This window comes from Sus scrofa, chromosome 1 (genome assembly GCF_054392235.1).
Source record: "Sus scrofa isolate SSC_HxYL_T2T_F1_AM1 chromosome 1, Sscrofa_HxYL_maternal_Yorkshire_Landrace_v2.0, whole genome shotgun sequence".
Taxonomy (NCBI): domain Eukaryota; kingdom Metazoa; phylum Chordata; class Mammalia; order Artiodactyla; family Suidae; genus Sus; species Sus scrofa.
Window position 1 is genome coordinate 203,833,985 of NC_139383.1, and position 18,431 is coordinate 203,852,415.

Consider the following 18,431-nt stretch of genomic DNA (forward strand, 5'->3'; position numbering starts at 1 on the left):
ACCTTCTACTTTGTCAGATAAATTACCTTCGCCCATTTCACAAAAAAAATTAATTTGCAGAAAATGTGTCTTCAACTCAACTAACATCTCAGGAAGGCCTAAATCATCTCCTGTGTTCTGTTATAGCACCAGTTCTTTTGTATCACTCTCTCTTGTTGTTGCTTACTTAATTAACTTCCTTTCTGGCTGGACTATAAACTATGGGAGAATAGGAAGCTGTCAATTCCACTCTCTGTCATATTCTTGGCACCTAACATATTGTCTGGTTCTTAAAAAATGCTTATGGCATGATGAATGAAAGGAAAAATGAATGAAGAATAAAGATGAATTGACCATGTATCTGGTTTGACGAAGTGTTTTTAGTTTTCTATATATGTATCCCCAAGTCTCATACTTCAGCTTAAAACAAAGGAGATGTGAAATAAATATGTTAATTGATGAAACAGTTATACATTTATATAAAAATATCTAATGCCTACCTTCTAACAACAGGGTTCAAAGTATTCTAAATGGTTCTCTTCTCATTTTTATTCAGGGGACACAGGTGTATAAAGAGAATAAATGCTTAATTTTAAAAATAGAACTCTTTGAGGCTGCTCTATTGGAGTGAAGGCATGGAAAAGAATATTGAAAAACTGGCTGGAGGAATGGAACCATCATCTCCCCCTTCTGGTCAAGGCAGGTATTGTGGTCTGGGATCCACTCCATTTCATAGAGAGAGAATACCCCCTCCATAACTCTTTCAAAGCCTGAACCCTGACTTTATCAGCACATTTGTAAGGAGATGCTACTCCAAGGAACTCAATCATGCACCAAGAACTAAAGAAATCCAAGAAATGTGTCTCTGACTTGGCCAGTCCTTTTCTCTATGCTATAAGCTAAAAAATAAAAAATAAAATAACTAGATTAATTATTTCCTGGTCCTTTGAAGCCAAATTATTTTTAATGGATCAGAGGTCGTCTGAGGCTCATTGAATTATCCTACATGCCAGATTTGTCCTTATTTTTGATACAATGAACCATTTTCTACAATGGGTATTTAAAATTCACAGCTCTCAGGCCCCTGCTGGCAACCTTATTAGCATCTCTGCCTCTTGATTTTTATTTAATTCTGTTTAATATTCTGTCATAATGCTGACAGACATGGAATGGAAGGCTACAGAAGGAGGACAATGTTTCACTACATCATTAAGCCTGCAGTGAGTTAATAAATGCCTCATAATGTGCTTTGAGATTATGTACAAAGGATAAAAAACAAAAACAGGACACCAAGGCAATACTTGTTGAATCACAGTTAATAAGAAAAGAAAAGGGGGTTGAATGATTCAAATAGAGGTTCTGCTATACAGCAAAGTGACACAGTCATCATTCCAAAACTACAGATTAGGAATTCCCACTGTGGCTCAGCAGTAAAGAATCCAACCTAGTATCCATGAGGACAAGGGTTCCATCCCTGGCCTTGATCAGTGGGTTAGGATCCAATGTTGCTGTGAGCTATGGGGTAGGTCACAGATGCGGCTCAGATCCCAGGTTGCTGTGGCTGTGGTGTAGGTTGGCAGCTGCAGCTCCAATTCAACTCCTAGCCTGGGAACTTCCATATGTTGCAGGTGTAGCCCTAAAAAGAAAAAGCAATATATATTTTTTTAAGGTATAGATCATCATCTGGATTTCACATTTGCACCTACAAAGGAATGAAGTGGCACCCCACTGGCAAAGTGAGCATTTGGAAAATGGTCCTCTTTTCTAAGCTCTGGAAGAGGGTGTCAGAGAATAGGGATGTGGGGGGGGGGGGAGTAACAAACTCATCTAGTGTTAAAATGTTGTCACTGATCAACCAAAGGTCACATATTGGGGATGAATTTCACCTTTTAAATCACATTCATACACAACATCTCATTCTACCTCACAAAAATTCTGCGGACAATGTCCTTGCCTATCAGAAAGGTTAGATAGAGCTTCTCAACTCTTCACTTTCTTGATCCCTCATCCTTTCTCATTTCCCTGCTGATCAGGGATGATCTAAACCAGTGCTTTCCAGGGAACGTGGATCACCTGGGGTTCTTATTAAAATGCAGATCATAAAGCAGAAGGTGGGGCCTGAGAATATGCCTTTCTGATCGATCCCAGGTGAAGCTGAGGCAGCTGATTCACCTTCAGCCTCACCGACCACCTGTGAAAAGTAGCATCCTGAAAAGATTAGTGTCCTATGTAATCCCAGAAGATTTAGACTGAAGTTACTCTAAGCCACCTTAATGAGATGCAGCACTGCTCTTGTGCTAATTGATAAGTCAGGCAGAAATAGTCAGAAATTTACAGACTCCGTTTTATTTCCACATAGTCAAGCTAAGCACTTCTAGAGCTTGTTTAACAGCGAGAACAACACTATGATGCTGTGATGGGCCCTTTGGAGTTCTTGGATTCAATAAACTAAAGCATGAGCTCTCCATCTTTTGGAAGATTGTCCATACATTAAAAATATACTAAAAGGAGTTCCCGTTGTGGCGCAGTGGTTAACGAATCCGACTAGGAACCATGAGGTTGTGGGTTCGATCCCTGGCCTTGCTCAGTGGGTTAAGGATCCGGCATTGCTGTGAGCTGTGGTGTAGGTTGCAGACACAGCTCAGATCCTGTGTTGCTGTGGCTGTAGTGTAGGCTGGTGGCTATGGCTCCGATTAGGCCCCTAGCCTGGGAACCTCCATATGCCGTGGGAAGTCGCCCTAGAAAAGGAAAACTCCTAGCCTGGGAACTTCCAGGCTTTAATATATATATATATATATATATATATATATATATATATATATATATATATATATATTTAATACATATATATACATATATATATATACTAAAAATTATAAACACTCGCCCCAGAAAAATGTACACATAGGTAAACAATTTTGTATATAATTATGTTAGTTCCTAGATGCTTTGATTCTCAGGCAGTTTAAGAAACTTTTCCCAGGAGCTAGAAAAACAACCAACAAAAACAAAAATGTCTTCTCATACCATGCTCTTGAATTGGAAGAGTTGAAATTATCAAAATGACTATACTACCCAAGGCAATCTACAGATTCAAAGCAATCCCTATCAAATTAACAAGGAAATTTTTCACAGAACCAGAAAAAAATATGTAAAGTTTGTTTGGAAGCATATAAGACCCAGAATAGCTGAAGGCATCCTGAAAAAGAAAAAGGGAGCTGGAGAAATCAGGCTCTCTGACTTCAGACTATACTACAAAGCTACAGTCATCAAAACCATATGGTACTGGCACAAAGACAGGAATATAGATCAGTGGAACAGGATAGAAAGCCCAGAATTAAACCCACACACCTACAGTCAACTCATTGATGACAAAGGAGGCAAGAAAATACAACGGAGAAAAGACAGCCTGTTCAATAAGTGGTTCTGGGAAAACTGGACAGCCACACATAAAAGAATGAAATTAGAACACTTCCTAACACCATACACAAAAATAAACTCAAAATGGATTAAAGACCTAAACATAAGACCAGATACTATAACCTTTTAGAGAAAAACATAGGCCAAACACTCTCCAACATAAACCACGGCAACATCTTCTCAGATCCACCTCCTATAGTAATGAAAATAAACAAATGGGACTTAATTAAATTTAAAAGTTACTTCACAGCAAAGGAAACCCTAAACAAAATGAAAAGACAGCCCAGAATGGGAGAAAAATCTTTGCAAATGAAGAGACTGACAAGGGATTAATCTCCAAAATTTATCAACACCTTTGGCAGCTCAATACCAAAAAAAAAAAAAAGAAAAAGAAACAAACAACTCCATTCAAAAATGGGCAGAAGATCTAAACAGACAATTTTCCAAAGAAGACAAACTGTTGGCCAAAAACACAGAAAAATATGTTCAACATCACTAATTATTAGAGAAATGCAAATAAAAAGCACTATGAGGTACCATCTTATACCAGTCAGAATGGCCATCATCAAAAAGTCTACAAACAATAAGTGCTAGAGAGCGTGTGGAGAAAAAGGAACCCTAGTACACTGTTGGTGGGATTGTAAATTGGTGCAACCACTGTGGAAAACAGGATGGAGATTCCTCAGAAAACTAAAAATAGAACTACCATTTGATCCAGCAAGCCCACTCCTGGGCATCTATCCAGAGAAAACCATGGCTTGAAAAGACACATGTATTCCAATGTTCATTGCAGCAGTATATACAATAGCCAAGACATGGAGACAACCTAAATGTCCATTGACAGAGGAATGGATCAAGAAGATGTGGTACATATACACAATGGAATATCACTCAGACATTAAAAGGAAAGAAATAACAGCATTTGTAGCAACATGGATGGACCTAGAAATTATCATGCTAAGTGAAGTCTGTCAGACAATGAGACACCAACATCAAATGCCATCATTTACATGTGGAATCTAAAAAAAGGACCCATTGAACTTCTTCGCAGAACAGATACTAACTCACAGACTTTGAAAAACTTATGGTTTCCAAACGAGACAGGTTGGGGGGAAGGGGATGTATTGAGGGTTTGGGATGGAAATGCTATAAAATTGGTTGTGATGATTACTGTACAACTATAAGTGTAATAAAATTCATTGAGTAATTAAAAAAAAAAGTCTTTAGGAGTTCCCATTATGGCTCAGTGGTTAACAAATCTGACTAGAAACCATGAGGTTCCGGGTTCGATCCCTGGCCTTGCTCAGTGGGTTAAGGATCTGGCATTGCCCTAGCTGTGGTGTAGGTCGCAGACATAGCTTGGATCCTGAGTTGCTGTGGCTCTGGTGCAGGCCGGTGGCTAGAGTGCTGATTAGACCCCTAGCCTGGGAACCTCCATATGCTGTGGAGTTTCAAAACCATTTTGCCTTTTACCACTGCCTCATCTCTCAGTGCCTGAAAAATCTGAATCTCCTGGGGTGCTTGATAAAATGCATATTCCTGGCCATACCCCAGATCAAATGGAGACATGGTTCAGAAATCTGCATTCTATAGGACTCCTGAGTAATTCTTCTGCATATTAAAGTTTGAGAAATACTATTCCTCAGAGTACAAAGAAATTAAGATACCCCCAACACCCACTCAGAGCTCAAAAAGAGTTATATTCCAATATGAGGCTGCCCTTATAACAGGTAAATGACTTCCAAGGGAATAGTAATCTAAAATATATTCTTTAGTTTTACATGTGATTAGAATAGGCTTTTAAATTCAGCAATTTTAGAGGAATTTATATCTGTTTCCTGTCCTGCCCTCTACTCCTCACTCCTTCCTCACTCTTCCTCTTCCCTTTTCTAGAATCTCACATATAAATTGGTTATTATATAGATTAGACTGCACATTAAATTTGATAAAATAAAGGGGAGATAAAAGAGAAAATGTCTAGATAATGCATACAGAAGTTGTTTTGATATTGCTAAATCTATAAATATATTAGACACATGGATATCAGTCTCAGTAAAAGTCAAAATCTATGAGTCTCAACCCTGACTTGATAGAAAAGTTAATAAAATCATAGACACTTAATCTTCAACCTCAAAGGTTCTAATGAAGAAGATCTAAGATAATTATGGATAAGTATTGGAGGCTAACTGTCTATTTAAAACAAAAAAAGAAAAAAAACTATTAAAAATTATTACAGAGTTCCCATCTTGGCTCAGAGGAAAAGAATCTGACTAGTATCCATGAGGACACAGGTTTAATCCCTGGCCTTGTTCAGTGTGTTAAGGATCTCATGATGCCTTGAGCTGTGGTGTAGATTGAAGATGTGGCTCAGATTTGGTGTTGCTATGGCTGTGGTGTAGGCCAGTGGCTACAGGTCTGATTCATCTGCTAGCCTGGGAATTTCCATACGCCCCCTGGATGTGGCCCTAAAAAAGACAAAAAAAAAAAAAATTATTATATACCAGGAATAATAATACAAACCATAAGTACGTATTGAGTTTTTCCTATGAAAATAATGATTTTTTTTCTTTTTAGGGCCACACCTGAAGCTTATAGAAATTCCCAGGCTAGAGTTTGAATCAGTGCTATAGTTGCTGGTCTACGCCACAGCCATGGCAATTCTGGATCTGAGCCAAGTCTGCGACCTACACCATAGTTCATGGAAATGTCAGATCCTTAACCCACTGAGCTAGGCCAAGGATTGAACCTGTATTCTCATGGATACTAGTCATGTTTGTTACTGCTGAGCTATAATGGGAACTCCATCATAAATGTTTTACAGGTAATCACTAATTCAGTCTTAATAACATCTCTGTAGATATGAATCATGAAGAAACCACTTTTTTTTTTTTTTTTGTCTTTTCTTGCCTTTTCTTGGGCCGCTCCCGCGGCATATGAAGGTTCCCAGGCTAGGGGTCCAATCGGAGCTGCAGCCACCGGCCTATGCCACAGCCACAGCAACGCAGGATCCGAGCCGCCTCTGCGACCTACACCACAGCTCACGGCAACGCCGGATGGCCAACCCACTGCGCAAGGGCAGGGATCGCACCCGCAACTTCATGGTTTCTAGTCGGATTCGTTAACCACTGTGCCACGACAGGAACTCCGGAAACCACTTTTAAAACTAAAATTCACAGAGGTCAGGTAACTATCTCAAAGTCATGACTTCCAAGTGCATAGCTCCCCTCACAATTCTAACGCTGACAGAGATGCCTGCACTAAACTATAAGCTATACTTCCTGTATGAATCAATGCAGTCCCATTGTGTATAAATATGTGCGTACCTATGTGATATGCACATATAAATTTGTGTGTGGTAGAGAACTGTGTGTATACCCTGGCGGGGGGGGCAATTCTGTAGCTCAGGAAACTTGAGCAAGTGAGGTCCCCTCACTGAAAGACTGGGCAAGTCCAAAGGGCTATGTGAGAACAATAGTTCTTTAATGGGAAAAGGAGAGAAGTCACTAGGAAGTGAAGTGAGTCTAGGCAAGAATGTAGAAACTTAAGTTCAACTGTTGGTTCACTAAAGACTAGCTCTGCTCCCCCCATTTTCCTTGTGAATAGAAATCTGCCACATTATAGTATCACATTCTTCCAATCCACTTTGTTTACTCTGGAAAGGCCAGGAAAGACACAAGTCAAGTTGGATGAAGGGGTGTGAAGGGATGGGATGAATGAACAAAGTCTCCTGACAATGAGCTAATTGGTGCTAAAAGCAGAACATTTTCTCCTTAGAAAAATCACATGCCCAGCACTGGCTGCAGAAGATTTTTAGAGGTTTAAGAATCACACTGGGTCACCCTGGTCTAGGTAACCCAAAGGTCCCATGGATACCCAGCAAAGGCAGCCTATTTCAAGTATATTTTATCAGAGGCCATGCCCATTTCTTAGCCCTAAGTATGTCTTCTTATTATAGATAAGAAATCGGTTGTTGCAGACTTACTTAGTGGTCACCAATAGCAGATGCTGGGTGTCCTGTTTCCTAGGTCTAGGGCTCCTTTCACCAATGACATACTGCTATGCAGAAAGCGGGGCAGGGTAGGGGGAGTGGCGAGGTTAAAGCAAAAATCCCAGGGCCAGACGTTCCTGCACTCAAACACTAGTTCTAAAATTAACTAGCTTCAGAGCATTAAGTCAATTAACCTCTCTGCCTGAGAATACAAATTTGTAAGCATGATGATGACAACAACAACCGCAATGATGATGATGATGATGATGATAAAAGCAGCTTTGCAGTCTTTTGACGTGTTGTAGCAAAAATGAAGTATCTTTATTTTATTTTTTTGCTTTTTAGGGCTGTACCCAGGGCATATGGAGGTTCCCAGGCTACAGGTCCAATTGGAGCTACAGCAGCCAGTCTACACCATAGCTATAGCAATGGTGGGATCTGAGCCATATCTGCAACCTACACCACAGCTCACAGCAATGGCAGATCCTTAACCCACTGAGCAAGGCCAGGGATAGAACCCACAACCTCGTTGGATTCGTTTCTGCTGCACCATGATGAGAAGCTCCAAAAATGGAGTAACTTTAGATTCAAAGGGCTCAGCATGTAGTAAATACCATACGTGGGTTGGTTATTATTTCTTATTGAAAGGCACTGTATATTATAATACTGAAGTAGTATTAATCAGCATTCGTCAACCACGGCATGACTCTCAAATTTATCTTCCAAGATGTTCTAAGAAAACCTAAAACTTCTCATTTTCTCAGTCATAAGGTAAAGAGAAAACAATAGTGGTTATAATTTGTGTGGGACTTTACATTACGACAATATGAAGAAAGAAATAAGAAACCTCTTTGGGATTGTTGGATCTAACTATTCTGTCTCTTCTTTCTTGACCCTGTGTACTAGGTTGAAGAGCATCTCCCCCAGATTAGTGTCCTTCAAGACCTTCACAAAGTGAGCTTATTTGGAAATAAGGCCACTGCCATGTAGTTATTTACAATGAAGTCCTGCTGGAGTAGTGTGGGCCCCATATGCAAAATGACTTCCTTATAAGAAGTTGCAGTTCCTTATAAGGACTTCCATCCTTATGAGAAGAGAATGGAAGTCACGGAGACAGAGGAAGATAAGTGGAGAGGGCCATGTGATGACTAAGGCGGAGATTGGAGTGATGCATCTACAAGCTAAGACATACCAGAAGCTAAAAGAGTCATGCACCAGATTCTCCCCCAGAGCCTTCAGAAGGAATTGGGTGCTACCAACCCCTTAATGTCAGCTTCTAGCCTCCAGAAGTGTTATAGAATAAATGTGTTCTGTTTCAAGCCACCGGACTTGTAGAGTAGCCATGGGAAACTCATAAACTCAAGCTCCCTTCTGGACCACAGCAGCATGAGAGGACCTGTACCCAGCTGCAATCTCTCATTCTGTGTCTCCAAACAACTAAAAGCAGAAGAGTGTGAGTGAAAGAGCCTGCGAGCCTTGAAAGCCAACTTGAAATAACTGAATTTATTTTTTTTAAATATTTATATACTTGATTTTTTAAATTATAGTTGATTTATAATGTTTCTTCAATTTCTGTTGGACAGCAAAGTGACCCAGTCACACAGAGTTCCCCATGCTGTACAGTAGGGTCCCACTGCCCATCCATTCCAAATGCTACAGTTTGCAAGAGGATTGAATTTCTTATGTAAAATTAATTCCTATCAAACCATCTTCAAAAGCTGGAGTTCTTAGCTCCAACATTTATGTTTTCTCATTTAAGCCTTTTTTAAATCACTTTTTCAAGTTGTTTGGCAGAAGGATTGTGAGAGCACTCTCCCTAGCAACACCTGTGAGTGGTGAGAAAAACAGAATTGGTCAGAGGTGGAAGGTGAACCTCAGAGAAATTGTAATAGAGGCCCCATCCAATCCTACAAGGAGTTCTGGGGCTGGAATGGCCCCCTTTTGGAGTTTCCCCAACTAGGGTAGGAGACCAGGCCATTGTACCTGCACAGAGATCAGCCATAGAACATAGGCTACTGACACAGAGGAGCCATGGCTTTAGGCAAGGCAGCTTCCACCAGCTACAAGCAATTTCTGGTGATGGACATAGCTGTGAGCCCCTTGGGAAATGAGCATCTCTTCAGGGGGAGCTCAGAGGTGTATCACAGCATCTCCCACATGTATGGGTGGATGTCTTCCTGTCTAATCATCATCTGTTATTAGAATGTGGCCATGTGAGATTCCACACCTGCACTAGACTCGCCTTTCTCTGGGAAAGAAGCCATTAGATGCTTTCAAATCATGTATATAATGACAGGCCTGAGAGGTCTTAGAGTTGCATTCTTACATTTCCCTCTCTCACCCATACATTTTCCATCTCCACCCATTGCAACACTTAAAATCACCATTTTAGAATGGCTTCTAATCACATTTGTTTTTCTTTTTCTTTTTTTCTTTTTTTTTTTTTGTCTTTTGTCTTTTGTCTTTTTGTTGTTGTTGCTATTTCTTGGGCCGCTCCCGCGGCATATGGAGGTTCCCAGGCTAGGGGTCCAATCGGAGCTGCAGCCATCGGCCTACGCCAGAGCCACAGCAACGCGGGATCCGAGCCGCGTCTGCAACCTACACCACAGCTCACGGCAACGCCGGATCGTTAACCCACTGAGCAAGGGCAGGGACCGAACCCGCAACCTCATGGTTCCTAGTCGGATTCGTTAACCACTGCGCCACGACGGGAACTCCCTTTTTTTCTTTTTACAGCCCACTTGTGACATATGGAAGTTCCCAGGCTTGGGGATGAGTGGAATTGGAACTGCGGCTGCTGGTCTATGCCACAGCCAGGGCAACTCTAGATCCAAGCCACATGTGCAACCTACACTGCAGCTTGCAGCAACTCTTCTAATCACATTTGGATTAGGGTGATTCTTTCTTTTTTTCTAGTTATCCATGAAAGAGGAAAATCATCCAACCCTACGGGGAAATCATCATTCATTTGTTCACTTCTTAATTCATCAGTCACACACACATAATACCTATTCTATACTAAAGAAGGGATTGAGTATAAAAAAATAACAAGGAGGAGTTCCCATTGTGACTCAGGGATTAAGGAACCTGACTAGCATCCATGAGGATGCGGGTTCTATCTCTGACCTCACTCATTGGGTTGAGGATCCGGCATTGCCATGAGCTGTGGTGCAGGTTGCAGACGCAGCTCAGATCCCTTATTGCTGTGGCTCTGGCATAGGCTGGCGGCTACAGATCCAACTGGGCCCCTAGCCTGGGAACCTCCGTATGCTGCCGGTGAGGCCCTAAAAAGACAAAAAAAAAAAAATGAACAAGGAGATTGTAAAAGGCCTACATATCATAATGAGGAGGTGGATTTTCTTTAGCGCAATGGAGGGTTATGGGCAATACTATAATTTGAGTAGGTTTGTATTACTGAAAGATCCTTGTGTTGGTGGTAAGGAGGGTGGATTTCTGGAGGGGCCACAATACAAGGAAACTGTTTGCAGATTGGGATATAAACACCCAGTTGAGTCAGTCTTCCAGACCTCAGCTGAGTCATTCATCTTCCATCCCTTCTCGGACTAAGATCCTCTCCATCATCCCACTAGTCAGCACTGCTGCCGAGGAGCACATCAGCAGCCTGCTTGGGTGGGAGCATTCACACTATCCTCCTAAGCCACAGGCAGCTCAGGAGACACAATCACACACCTTTAGATGTGCAAACACACCAGGTTGGAAACGCTCAATGTGAAGCACACAGCTGTCGCCGTCCTCATAGACCAGATCATGCTAAAGAATGAGCCCCCCAAAGGAAGCATCATTCCATTTTGGCTTTTCCCCTTAATAGCCTCAGCAGTATTAGGCCGGTCCCTAATACTGGTATGTAAAGTAAATCTCTCAGAGGGTGGGCCCTCCACATTCAATACAAAGTATGTATCAAAGCATATAACCTAGCAGTAGAGACAATATTCCCAAAAAATGAAAGCAAGAGAAATTTTTTTTAAATTAACCAACTATAGGCTGCAATATAGAAGAGAAACATATATTAATAATAATTATTTGAAGGTAATAGCTTATATTCTTTAATGCAGTTCCAACATAAGTGTCACTGTAAGAAATGATGTTTCATTTCAATGCTAACAAATCAGGTACTTAGTGTGCTGGGGGAGAAATGATTGGAACTACTTTAAAGCCATGTTAACCAGAGAAACTGCAAAAATATTTATATTCTTATGAAGGAAGGAAGGAATGCCCCTCGTGGGTATATTTAAGTGTCCTCCATCTTTTGGATAAATGGTAATGCTAAACAAAAAACGGAAAGATGACCTTAGAATAATAACCTCAGGACCCAACTGGGACTCAGCTTTTCAATGTACAAAAATCATTTGCAATATGTTCAGGATGGAAATTTCTATACTGCTTTATAGCTCATAGATTTCATTATATACCTCCAACGAAAGTCACCAAAACACCCAACGCTGGGCTGGTTTCCTTCCCCTAGGGCACCCCCCCATATGTAAAATTACTCACCACTCCCTTGCTCACTGTCTGCAATTCTGCTCAGTTACTCAACAATGTTTGAAACACAGAAAAACAAAGGGAAGGAGAAAACCAATCCATTTGGAGAGGTGTTTCATATAAAAGATGGGGTTTTTAAAGCAAAGCCAGATCTGGTGCTATTTGGGCTTTTCTCTATCCAGTTTCTTCTCCATTCTTTTTTATAGACACTCCATGCAAAGGCCATGTGGAAAACTCCACAGGGCAAATGTCAAGCCCATATCTGAAAGCTGTCCCAGTGGGCAAACTCTTTCATTGTTTGTCATTTCCAACAGCCACTTGTATGCTGCATGGAAGATGGAGAGTTGGTGAGGGCCTGAGTCTACGAGTCATTTAGTTTTCAAATAGTAGCTCCAAGGGACTTTGAGTGTCCAGTTGATTTATTGTGAATGGCACTGATACTTATGTGACTAGAAGCTGTTAGCCTGAATTGGTGCTTGGAGAAACAAAGTCAATGAAAGTCACCAATCCAATAAATCTGTGAAGAATGCATGAAGTTGTCTTTTAAACAAGTGACTGTCCCATTTCCATCAGGAAGCATACAGCAAGAGAGGCACAAGTCTATAACCAGAAGGTCTTAGAGTCACAGTATTCCAGGCTTGTTTTTTTTTTCCCCAATCCTATGGGTTTTGAATGTCAAGAGAGTGAACAGATTCCTGATTATATAATCTTCAGGATATTTGAATATGTTTTTGTTTTGGTTTTTACAAAAATTTTGTATAGTGGGAAGGAGAAGAATCCTTATTAGTATCTGCGTTCAATATATGAAACATACAGGAAGCAGCTTGCTGCATGGGGCAAGTAGATGATGGAGGTCTTTAATGCCCAATCCCATGCCTCTCCAGCATGCTGACTCTTTTCATTCTGCACCAGATTAATGTGGATAAATAAGGATTAATTTGGTCCAATAGTTTATTAATTCAGTAATAAAAGCAATTCTTTCAAGCTACTGTTTAGACTAAATGACTATTCAGCATTAATAAGCCAAAATGGGAGGTTCAGTATCCCTGTATAAGAAAATCTCTTTGACCAGGTGGGAAGTTAGATAATGTTCATCACTTGTCATTCCCTGGACTGCCTTTAAAAGTTAACAGATTTCTACAAGCACCAGATTGTGTAGATGCCAAGTGCTTCCCGGCAGTTCTAGGAAAGTATCAAAGCCCACACAATAAGCTTTAATGCTGGTGAGGTCCGGGTGTTCTTCAGGTTGAAAAGTCACCAAGGAGTAGTCTGTCAGCTTGCCTAACAAATTTAAAGGATTCTATTACCCTGGCACTGTTACACGGTCCCTTATTTATGCTCTTCTAGTGGGACAAGCAGCTAGAACAGTCAGCTCTAACAGCTGTCCAGCTGCCATACAGTTAATACAGCTGTGGAAAACATATGATTTATTTAAGCCCCTTCCTTTGATGTGAGAGCATGATTCCTAGACCCAGTCATCTTGGGGAGACCATGTCATGCACACACTTCTGTCTGCTCTGGTGATGGCAGGATAACAGAGAGCTGCTGAATTAGATAGGCACAGAAGACAGGGAAACACAATCCACATATGTCTTGACAATATCTGCACACTGACCCCTGCCTTCTATGATGCATATGGGGATTCGTCCACTTGTTGTGAAAGAAAAGAAAATGGTGTCATGCATAAAACAGGGGCAGGCAGAGGCTCCATAAAAGCCGGGGATGCCTTTCTAAAGGAGGCTCCCTTCTGCCTGCAGGCAAGAGAAGATGATTGAGAAACCAAATCATGCACGAATTGCTCCCAGGATCAACACAGATTGTGCCGCCAGTGAAGGCAATCATTGAAGTAGTTCTTCTGCAAGATCGGGGAGCTGGGCCAGACTCTACCTGGAGACTTCCTTCTCTTTCAGGCTAGAAAGCAGGAACAAGGGATGTGTGATAGCCCCCGAGAATAGGGTATTGCTGCTGGACAGAATGCAAGCATATCCTGCAGCCTCACATACCTGATAGGGGCCCTGGTTGCAGCCGCAGTAGCTGCTCTCCATGGTGTAGCTTCTGGGCACTCCCATCTCTCTCCACACCACAACCCGGGCTGTGGAGGCTCGAGACTTCTCCACGAGGAAGCTGCAACTGCTCATTGTGAATGCTGGTGCTAGTTTATCAAGGATTTTGGGAAGAGTCTACAATCAAAAAAAAAAAATCAAATTATGATGAGTTGCAGGTGATTGGGAATATGCATCATAAAAAATAACTTCTTGGAGTTCCTGCTGTAGTTCAGTGAGTTAAAGATCCAGCATTGCCATATCTGTAGCGTAGGTCAAAGCTCCAGTTGGGATTTCATCCCTGGCCCAGGAGCTTTTATATTCTGTGGGTATGGCTGAAAAAATGAAAAAAAAAATTCTTAACATTTATTAAGTATTACCAATATATCAAGCACTTAATGAATGCTGCTACAAATCTTATATAAATTGTAATTAATGGATAGCCATTTAAAAAATCATTTTAATGATGAGGAAACTGAGGCTTAGAAAAGCTAGAAAGAATTAGATTAAATCCAATTACAAAGTGTCTGGAATAAGCTCTGAATGTCAATATGGCCAACTCCAAAGTATATGATCTTTCAACTACATCTTATATCAAGGTGGAACAATGCTGCAACACACCTTCAGCCTCATTCCTTGCTCAGTTGATCCCCACAGAAAGCCGCAGACTTATAGGGACCTGAAATTTAGAGAGTGATTCCATCCAGCCTCACCAGCTATCACTTATCTCAGACATACAGGCCACTGAGGATTCTTGAGCAAAAGTACATAGAAAATTCACATGTTTCCTGAGAAAGTGTAACTGCCAAATGAACTTTTCAGTCTCATCCTATGATCCATTAATCTGAAACTGGACCAACTGTTAAACTTTTAAAACCCATACTGTCTTAATTCATATATACCATCTTTTCCTAGGGGAGAAAAGCATTATGTGAGATCACTTAATCTCCATCACATGGCATCGGTACAGCCTTGCCACTTAGATTGACAGAGAGGGGACTTCTAGTCACTGGACCTTTCCATCTTCCAATGTGATGTCTCATAGTTGATCGATGCCAAGTCTTGGGGAAAGCAGGAACACTGCACTTAGCTCAGAACTTTTGTTCTGAATAAGAAGGGTTCTTTCACTTCAGTGTTGATAGAATCTCCACAAACTAGCACATAATATACAATTATATACATTAGATAACAAACAGCAAAACATCAGGCCTTTGGACAAGGTGTAGAGAGAAGTTAGAGAAGCAGAACACATTGATTAGAATGTAAATTAAGGAATTATTTTTGGAGAAATGCAGCTTTGTTCATTTATAGAACACTGAACCAATTTCTTTATATCTCTGACTCTATTGCCTCCATTTTTAACATAACAATTATATTAATATAATTATATATAATTGCATGTAATTATTAATTATATTATAAAACATAAGAATATATTCATGCAATTATTATTATAATCTACCATGATCTCTAATTTCCTATTAGGCTCCAGACCTACAGCATCATGTTTTAAGGGAAATGAAATGCTAAGGTCACCCTCCCTTGACTTTTTTCAATTGCCTCCTAATTGTGTTCATGTATCTATGCTTGTCCCTCTCAACCTGGGATCCCTCAACCCAAATTTTTCCTTCAAAGTGTTCGTCACAAGCTAAAGTATTGTATGTGTAATTAGCTGTTTATTTCCTATCTTCTCTGCAGCCTAGAAGTTCCATGATGGCAGGTTTCTGTCTTGTTCACAGGAAAATAAATCTCTGCAAACAAAACCATATTGCTATAAGGTACTTCAGAACTATTTACTGAATTTGCTAGTCCAGACCTTTAGAAGGTGGCTTACATAGACATTAATATAATATATACATATATATATGTGTGTGTGCGTGTACACTTTAGGGCAACTAAGGTGATTGAGAACATTTGAATATAGTTTCAATTTATCAGTGTTTTACCTTGTTGCAAAAAAGTTTAATCTGACATCACTTAAATGATCTCTCATTTCTTACTTAAGTGAACCTTGTTTTCTTAGCTAGTACAGCCTCTCTCCAAATGAACACTCGAGTTAATGGCATATATCTTGGAGAGCTCTATAAACTATATCCTTCCACTGGAGCCTGGAGGATGTGAGATTTACAAAGTGCAGTGGGAGTACCCTCTTACACCTCCACAGGGACAGTTTATCCATTCACTAAATAATGGGCTTCAAACGATCTCATTTACAGCAAAGTCCTTATTTCATTTCCTTTTGATTTCCCACAAATGGATCTATGTTAGAGTGAGCAATGAAGATGTTGATAGCTATGATAACTGGGGGTTATTTGTTTGTTATGTGTTATTTTGTAAATGAATAGGAAACTGATTAACTCTACACATGAATTGATCCTTTGGAGCCTTATTTCAATGTTTCCTGGGATCTCCCAGCTTAGGTGGGGAAAGAAGGCTGGGAACATTCAATTCTTCCCCTGAATCTTTATATTGTGCCTTTAAACTTAATTTCAGTTTCCCAAACATTAAGATTATTATAGATATCTTTCCCCAGAATGTGTGTATTTTACATGCATTTACTTATTTAATCATCATGAGTCGTTGCGGGAAGTTTTATTATTATCTATGAAAATTGTTAACTTTCTCTTGGAAAAAAGAGAGCTAAAATTCATGATGATTCTGTGTTTAAGATTGTATAGTACAGATTCTTTCATTTTAGGATATATAATGCATAAAAGATAATTTTATTAAAGTCAGCATAACCTGCCCAGATGAATGTATTGATTGACTAAACTAGTTTCCTGAGTAAGATTTAAGCTTCTTGAGGTTTATCACCAGTACTATGGCTGAGCCTTAGAGTAAATAGGACATTGAGGATAAGCTATTGATTCTGCTCTAATAGCCTTGGGGGAATTCTACAGATCAACAGAATTCATGCTTCTAAAAGACATGCATGAAGAGGGTCAAGAAAAATTTAGGAAATGGGGAAACCATTTCTAGGTGAAATGGGGTTTTAACTTCTTTTAATATTCATTAACACTGTAAATGAAGGTTATTTCACACACAGTAAGTTCCTATAATCAAAATGATAAGGGATTTAGAAAGGGTTGGTACTGTCATAATTGTGATATCATGATGTACAGTAAGAAACATATATTAGTTCTTCGTCCTTATCCTGACACAAGATTCCTAAAACCTTTGAAAATGCCTATGAGATGAGAAAACAGGAGCATCTTTGGTTCTGATAAGGTGGCTCTGAGTGGGCTCCTGAATGGGTCCTGGATCAAGGCTGATGGCCACTTCTCTAGGAAGAAGAGAGGGACTGGAAATGGAGTTTATAAGTGAGCATGCCTAGTGAAGTGAGGAAGCCACCATAAGACCCAAATACTGTGGGTTCTGGGACCTCCAAGGCTGGTGGAACTCCATATACCAGGAGTTGGTGCACCCCACAAACTCCACAGGGACAGAAGTTCAGGACCATCCCAGACTCCATGCTACATTATCTCTTTATCTGGCTGTTCACCTGTACCCTTTATCATACCCTCTAATAAACTGTTAAATTTAAGTGTTTGTTTTGAGTTCTGTGAGCTTTTCCAGCAATAATTGAATCCAACTGGGAGGAGGTTATGGAACCTCTGATTTGTAGCCAAGTCAGACAGAAGTTGTGGGTAACCTAGGAACTTGCTTCTTGCAAATGGCGTCTGAAGTGGGGGTGAGGTGGGAGAGTATCCTAGGACTGAGCCCTTAACCTGAGGGATCTGACAGATCCATCTCCAGGTAGACAGTGTTAGTATTGAGTTGAATTGTAGGACACCGTGAATGTTGCAGAATTGCTTGGGGGAGGGAAAAATCCAAACATTTAGTCTCCAGAAGTGCCAGAAATGAAGTGTTCTGTGTAAAAGTGAAGGAGAACTGTAGGTTTTTCTGATATATTTTTTTTCTCTTTTTCTTATATAAATTTGAAACAAAGGCCTGTTTCTATTTTATGTTTAGATAATTTGGCTTCTTCCACGTCTTCCTAATTTCCAGTAAGCAATACCTTATTAACTTTAACCTGACAAAAAGAAGTCTTTCCTTCTTTACCCTTCCTTAACCTCCTCTTTGATTCAGTATAGGGCGGGGCATAGGTAAACTCGAAGCACTGGAACCCAGAAAAGTAGAATTAGGTTCCGCAAACTGCTGTTCTACTTTTTATAGTATGCCCACGCAGAGGAATGAAGGTGGCCTAAAGCCTTAAATTTGTTCATCCCTTCGTATATATTTAAGAGCCTTTCAAATTCAGTATTGTTTTGTTTTCTTCCATAAATATATAACAGGGACAGTATTTCCTCTATCCTTGCTTTACAGGTGACATAATGGGAGTTCAGAGAGGTGATGTTAATGACTCATAGTCATTCGGGGAATAATTATGAAGCCAGGGATTAAAATGAGGTTTCCTGTCTCCAATCCTAATATCTTATGTGCTGTATTGTATCATGTAGAAAAAAACAAATTCAGAGTGACCAGGCAGGAAGCATTATTCG

General features: G+C 40.2%; 1 protein-coding gene across 15 annotated transcripts in view; it reads right to left on the reverse strand.

The window, feature by feature from the left end:
- Positions 1 to 18,431, reverse strand: part of AGBL1 (AGBL carboxypeptidase 1) — a 1,231,135-nt gene that overhangs the window by 437,264 nt on the left and 775,440 nt on the right. For all 15 annotated transcript variants that reach the window (XR_014820420.1, XR_014820412.1, XR_014820416.1 and 12 more), the window contains one exon: positions 13,891 to 14,067. Coding sequence is in view for 9 of the 15 variants with exons in the window: in XM_084983081.1 (XP_084839207.1) it covers positions 13,891 to 14,067 (177 nt within the window). In the remaining 6 variants the exon portion in view is untranslated. The remainder of the gene's footprint in view (positions 1 to 13,890; positions 14,068 to 18,431) is intronic.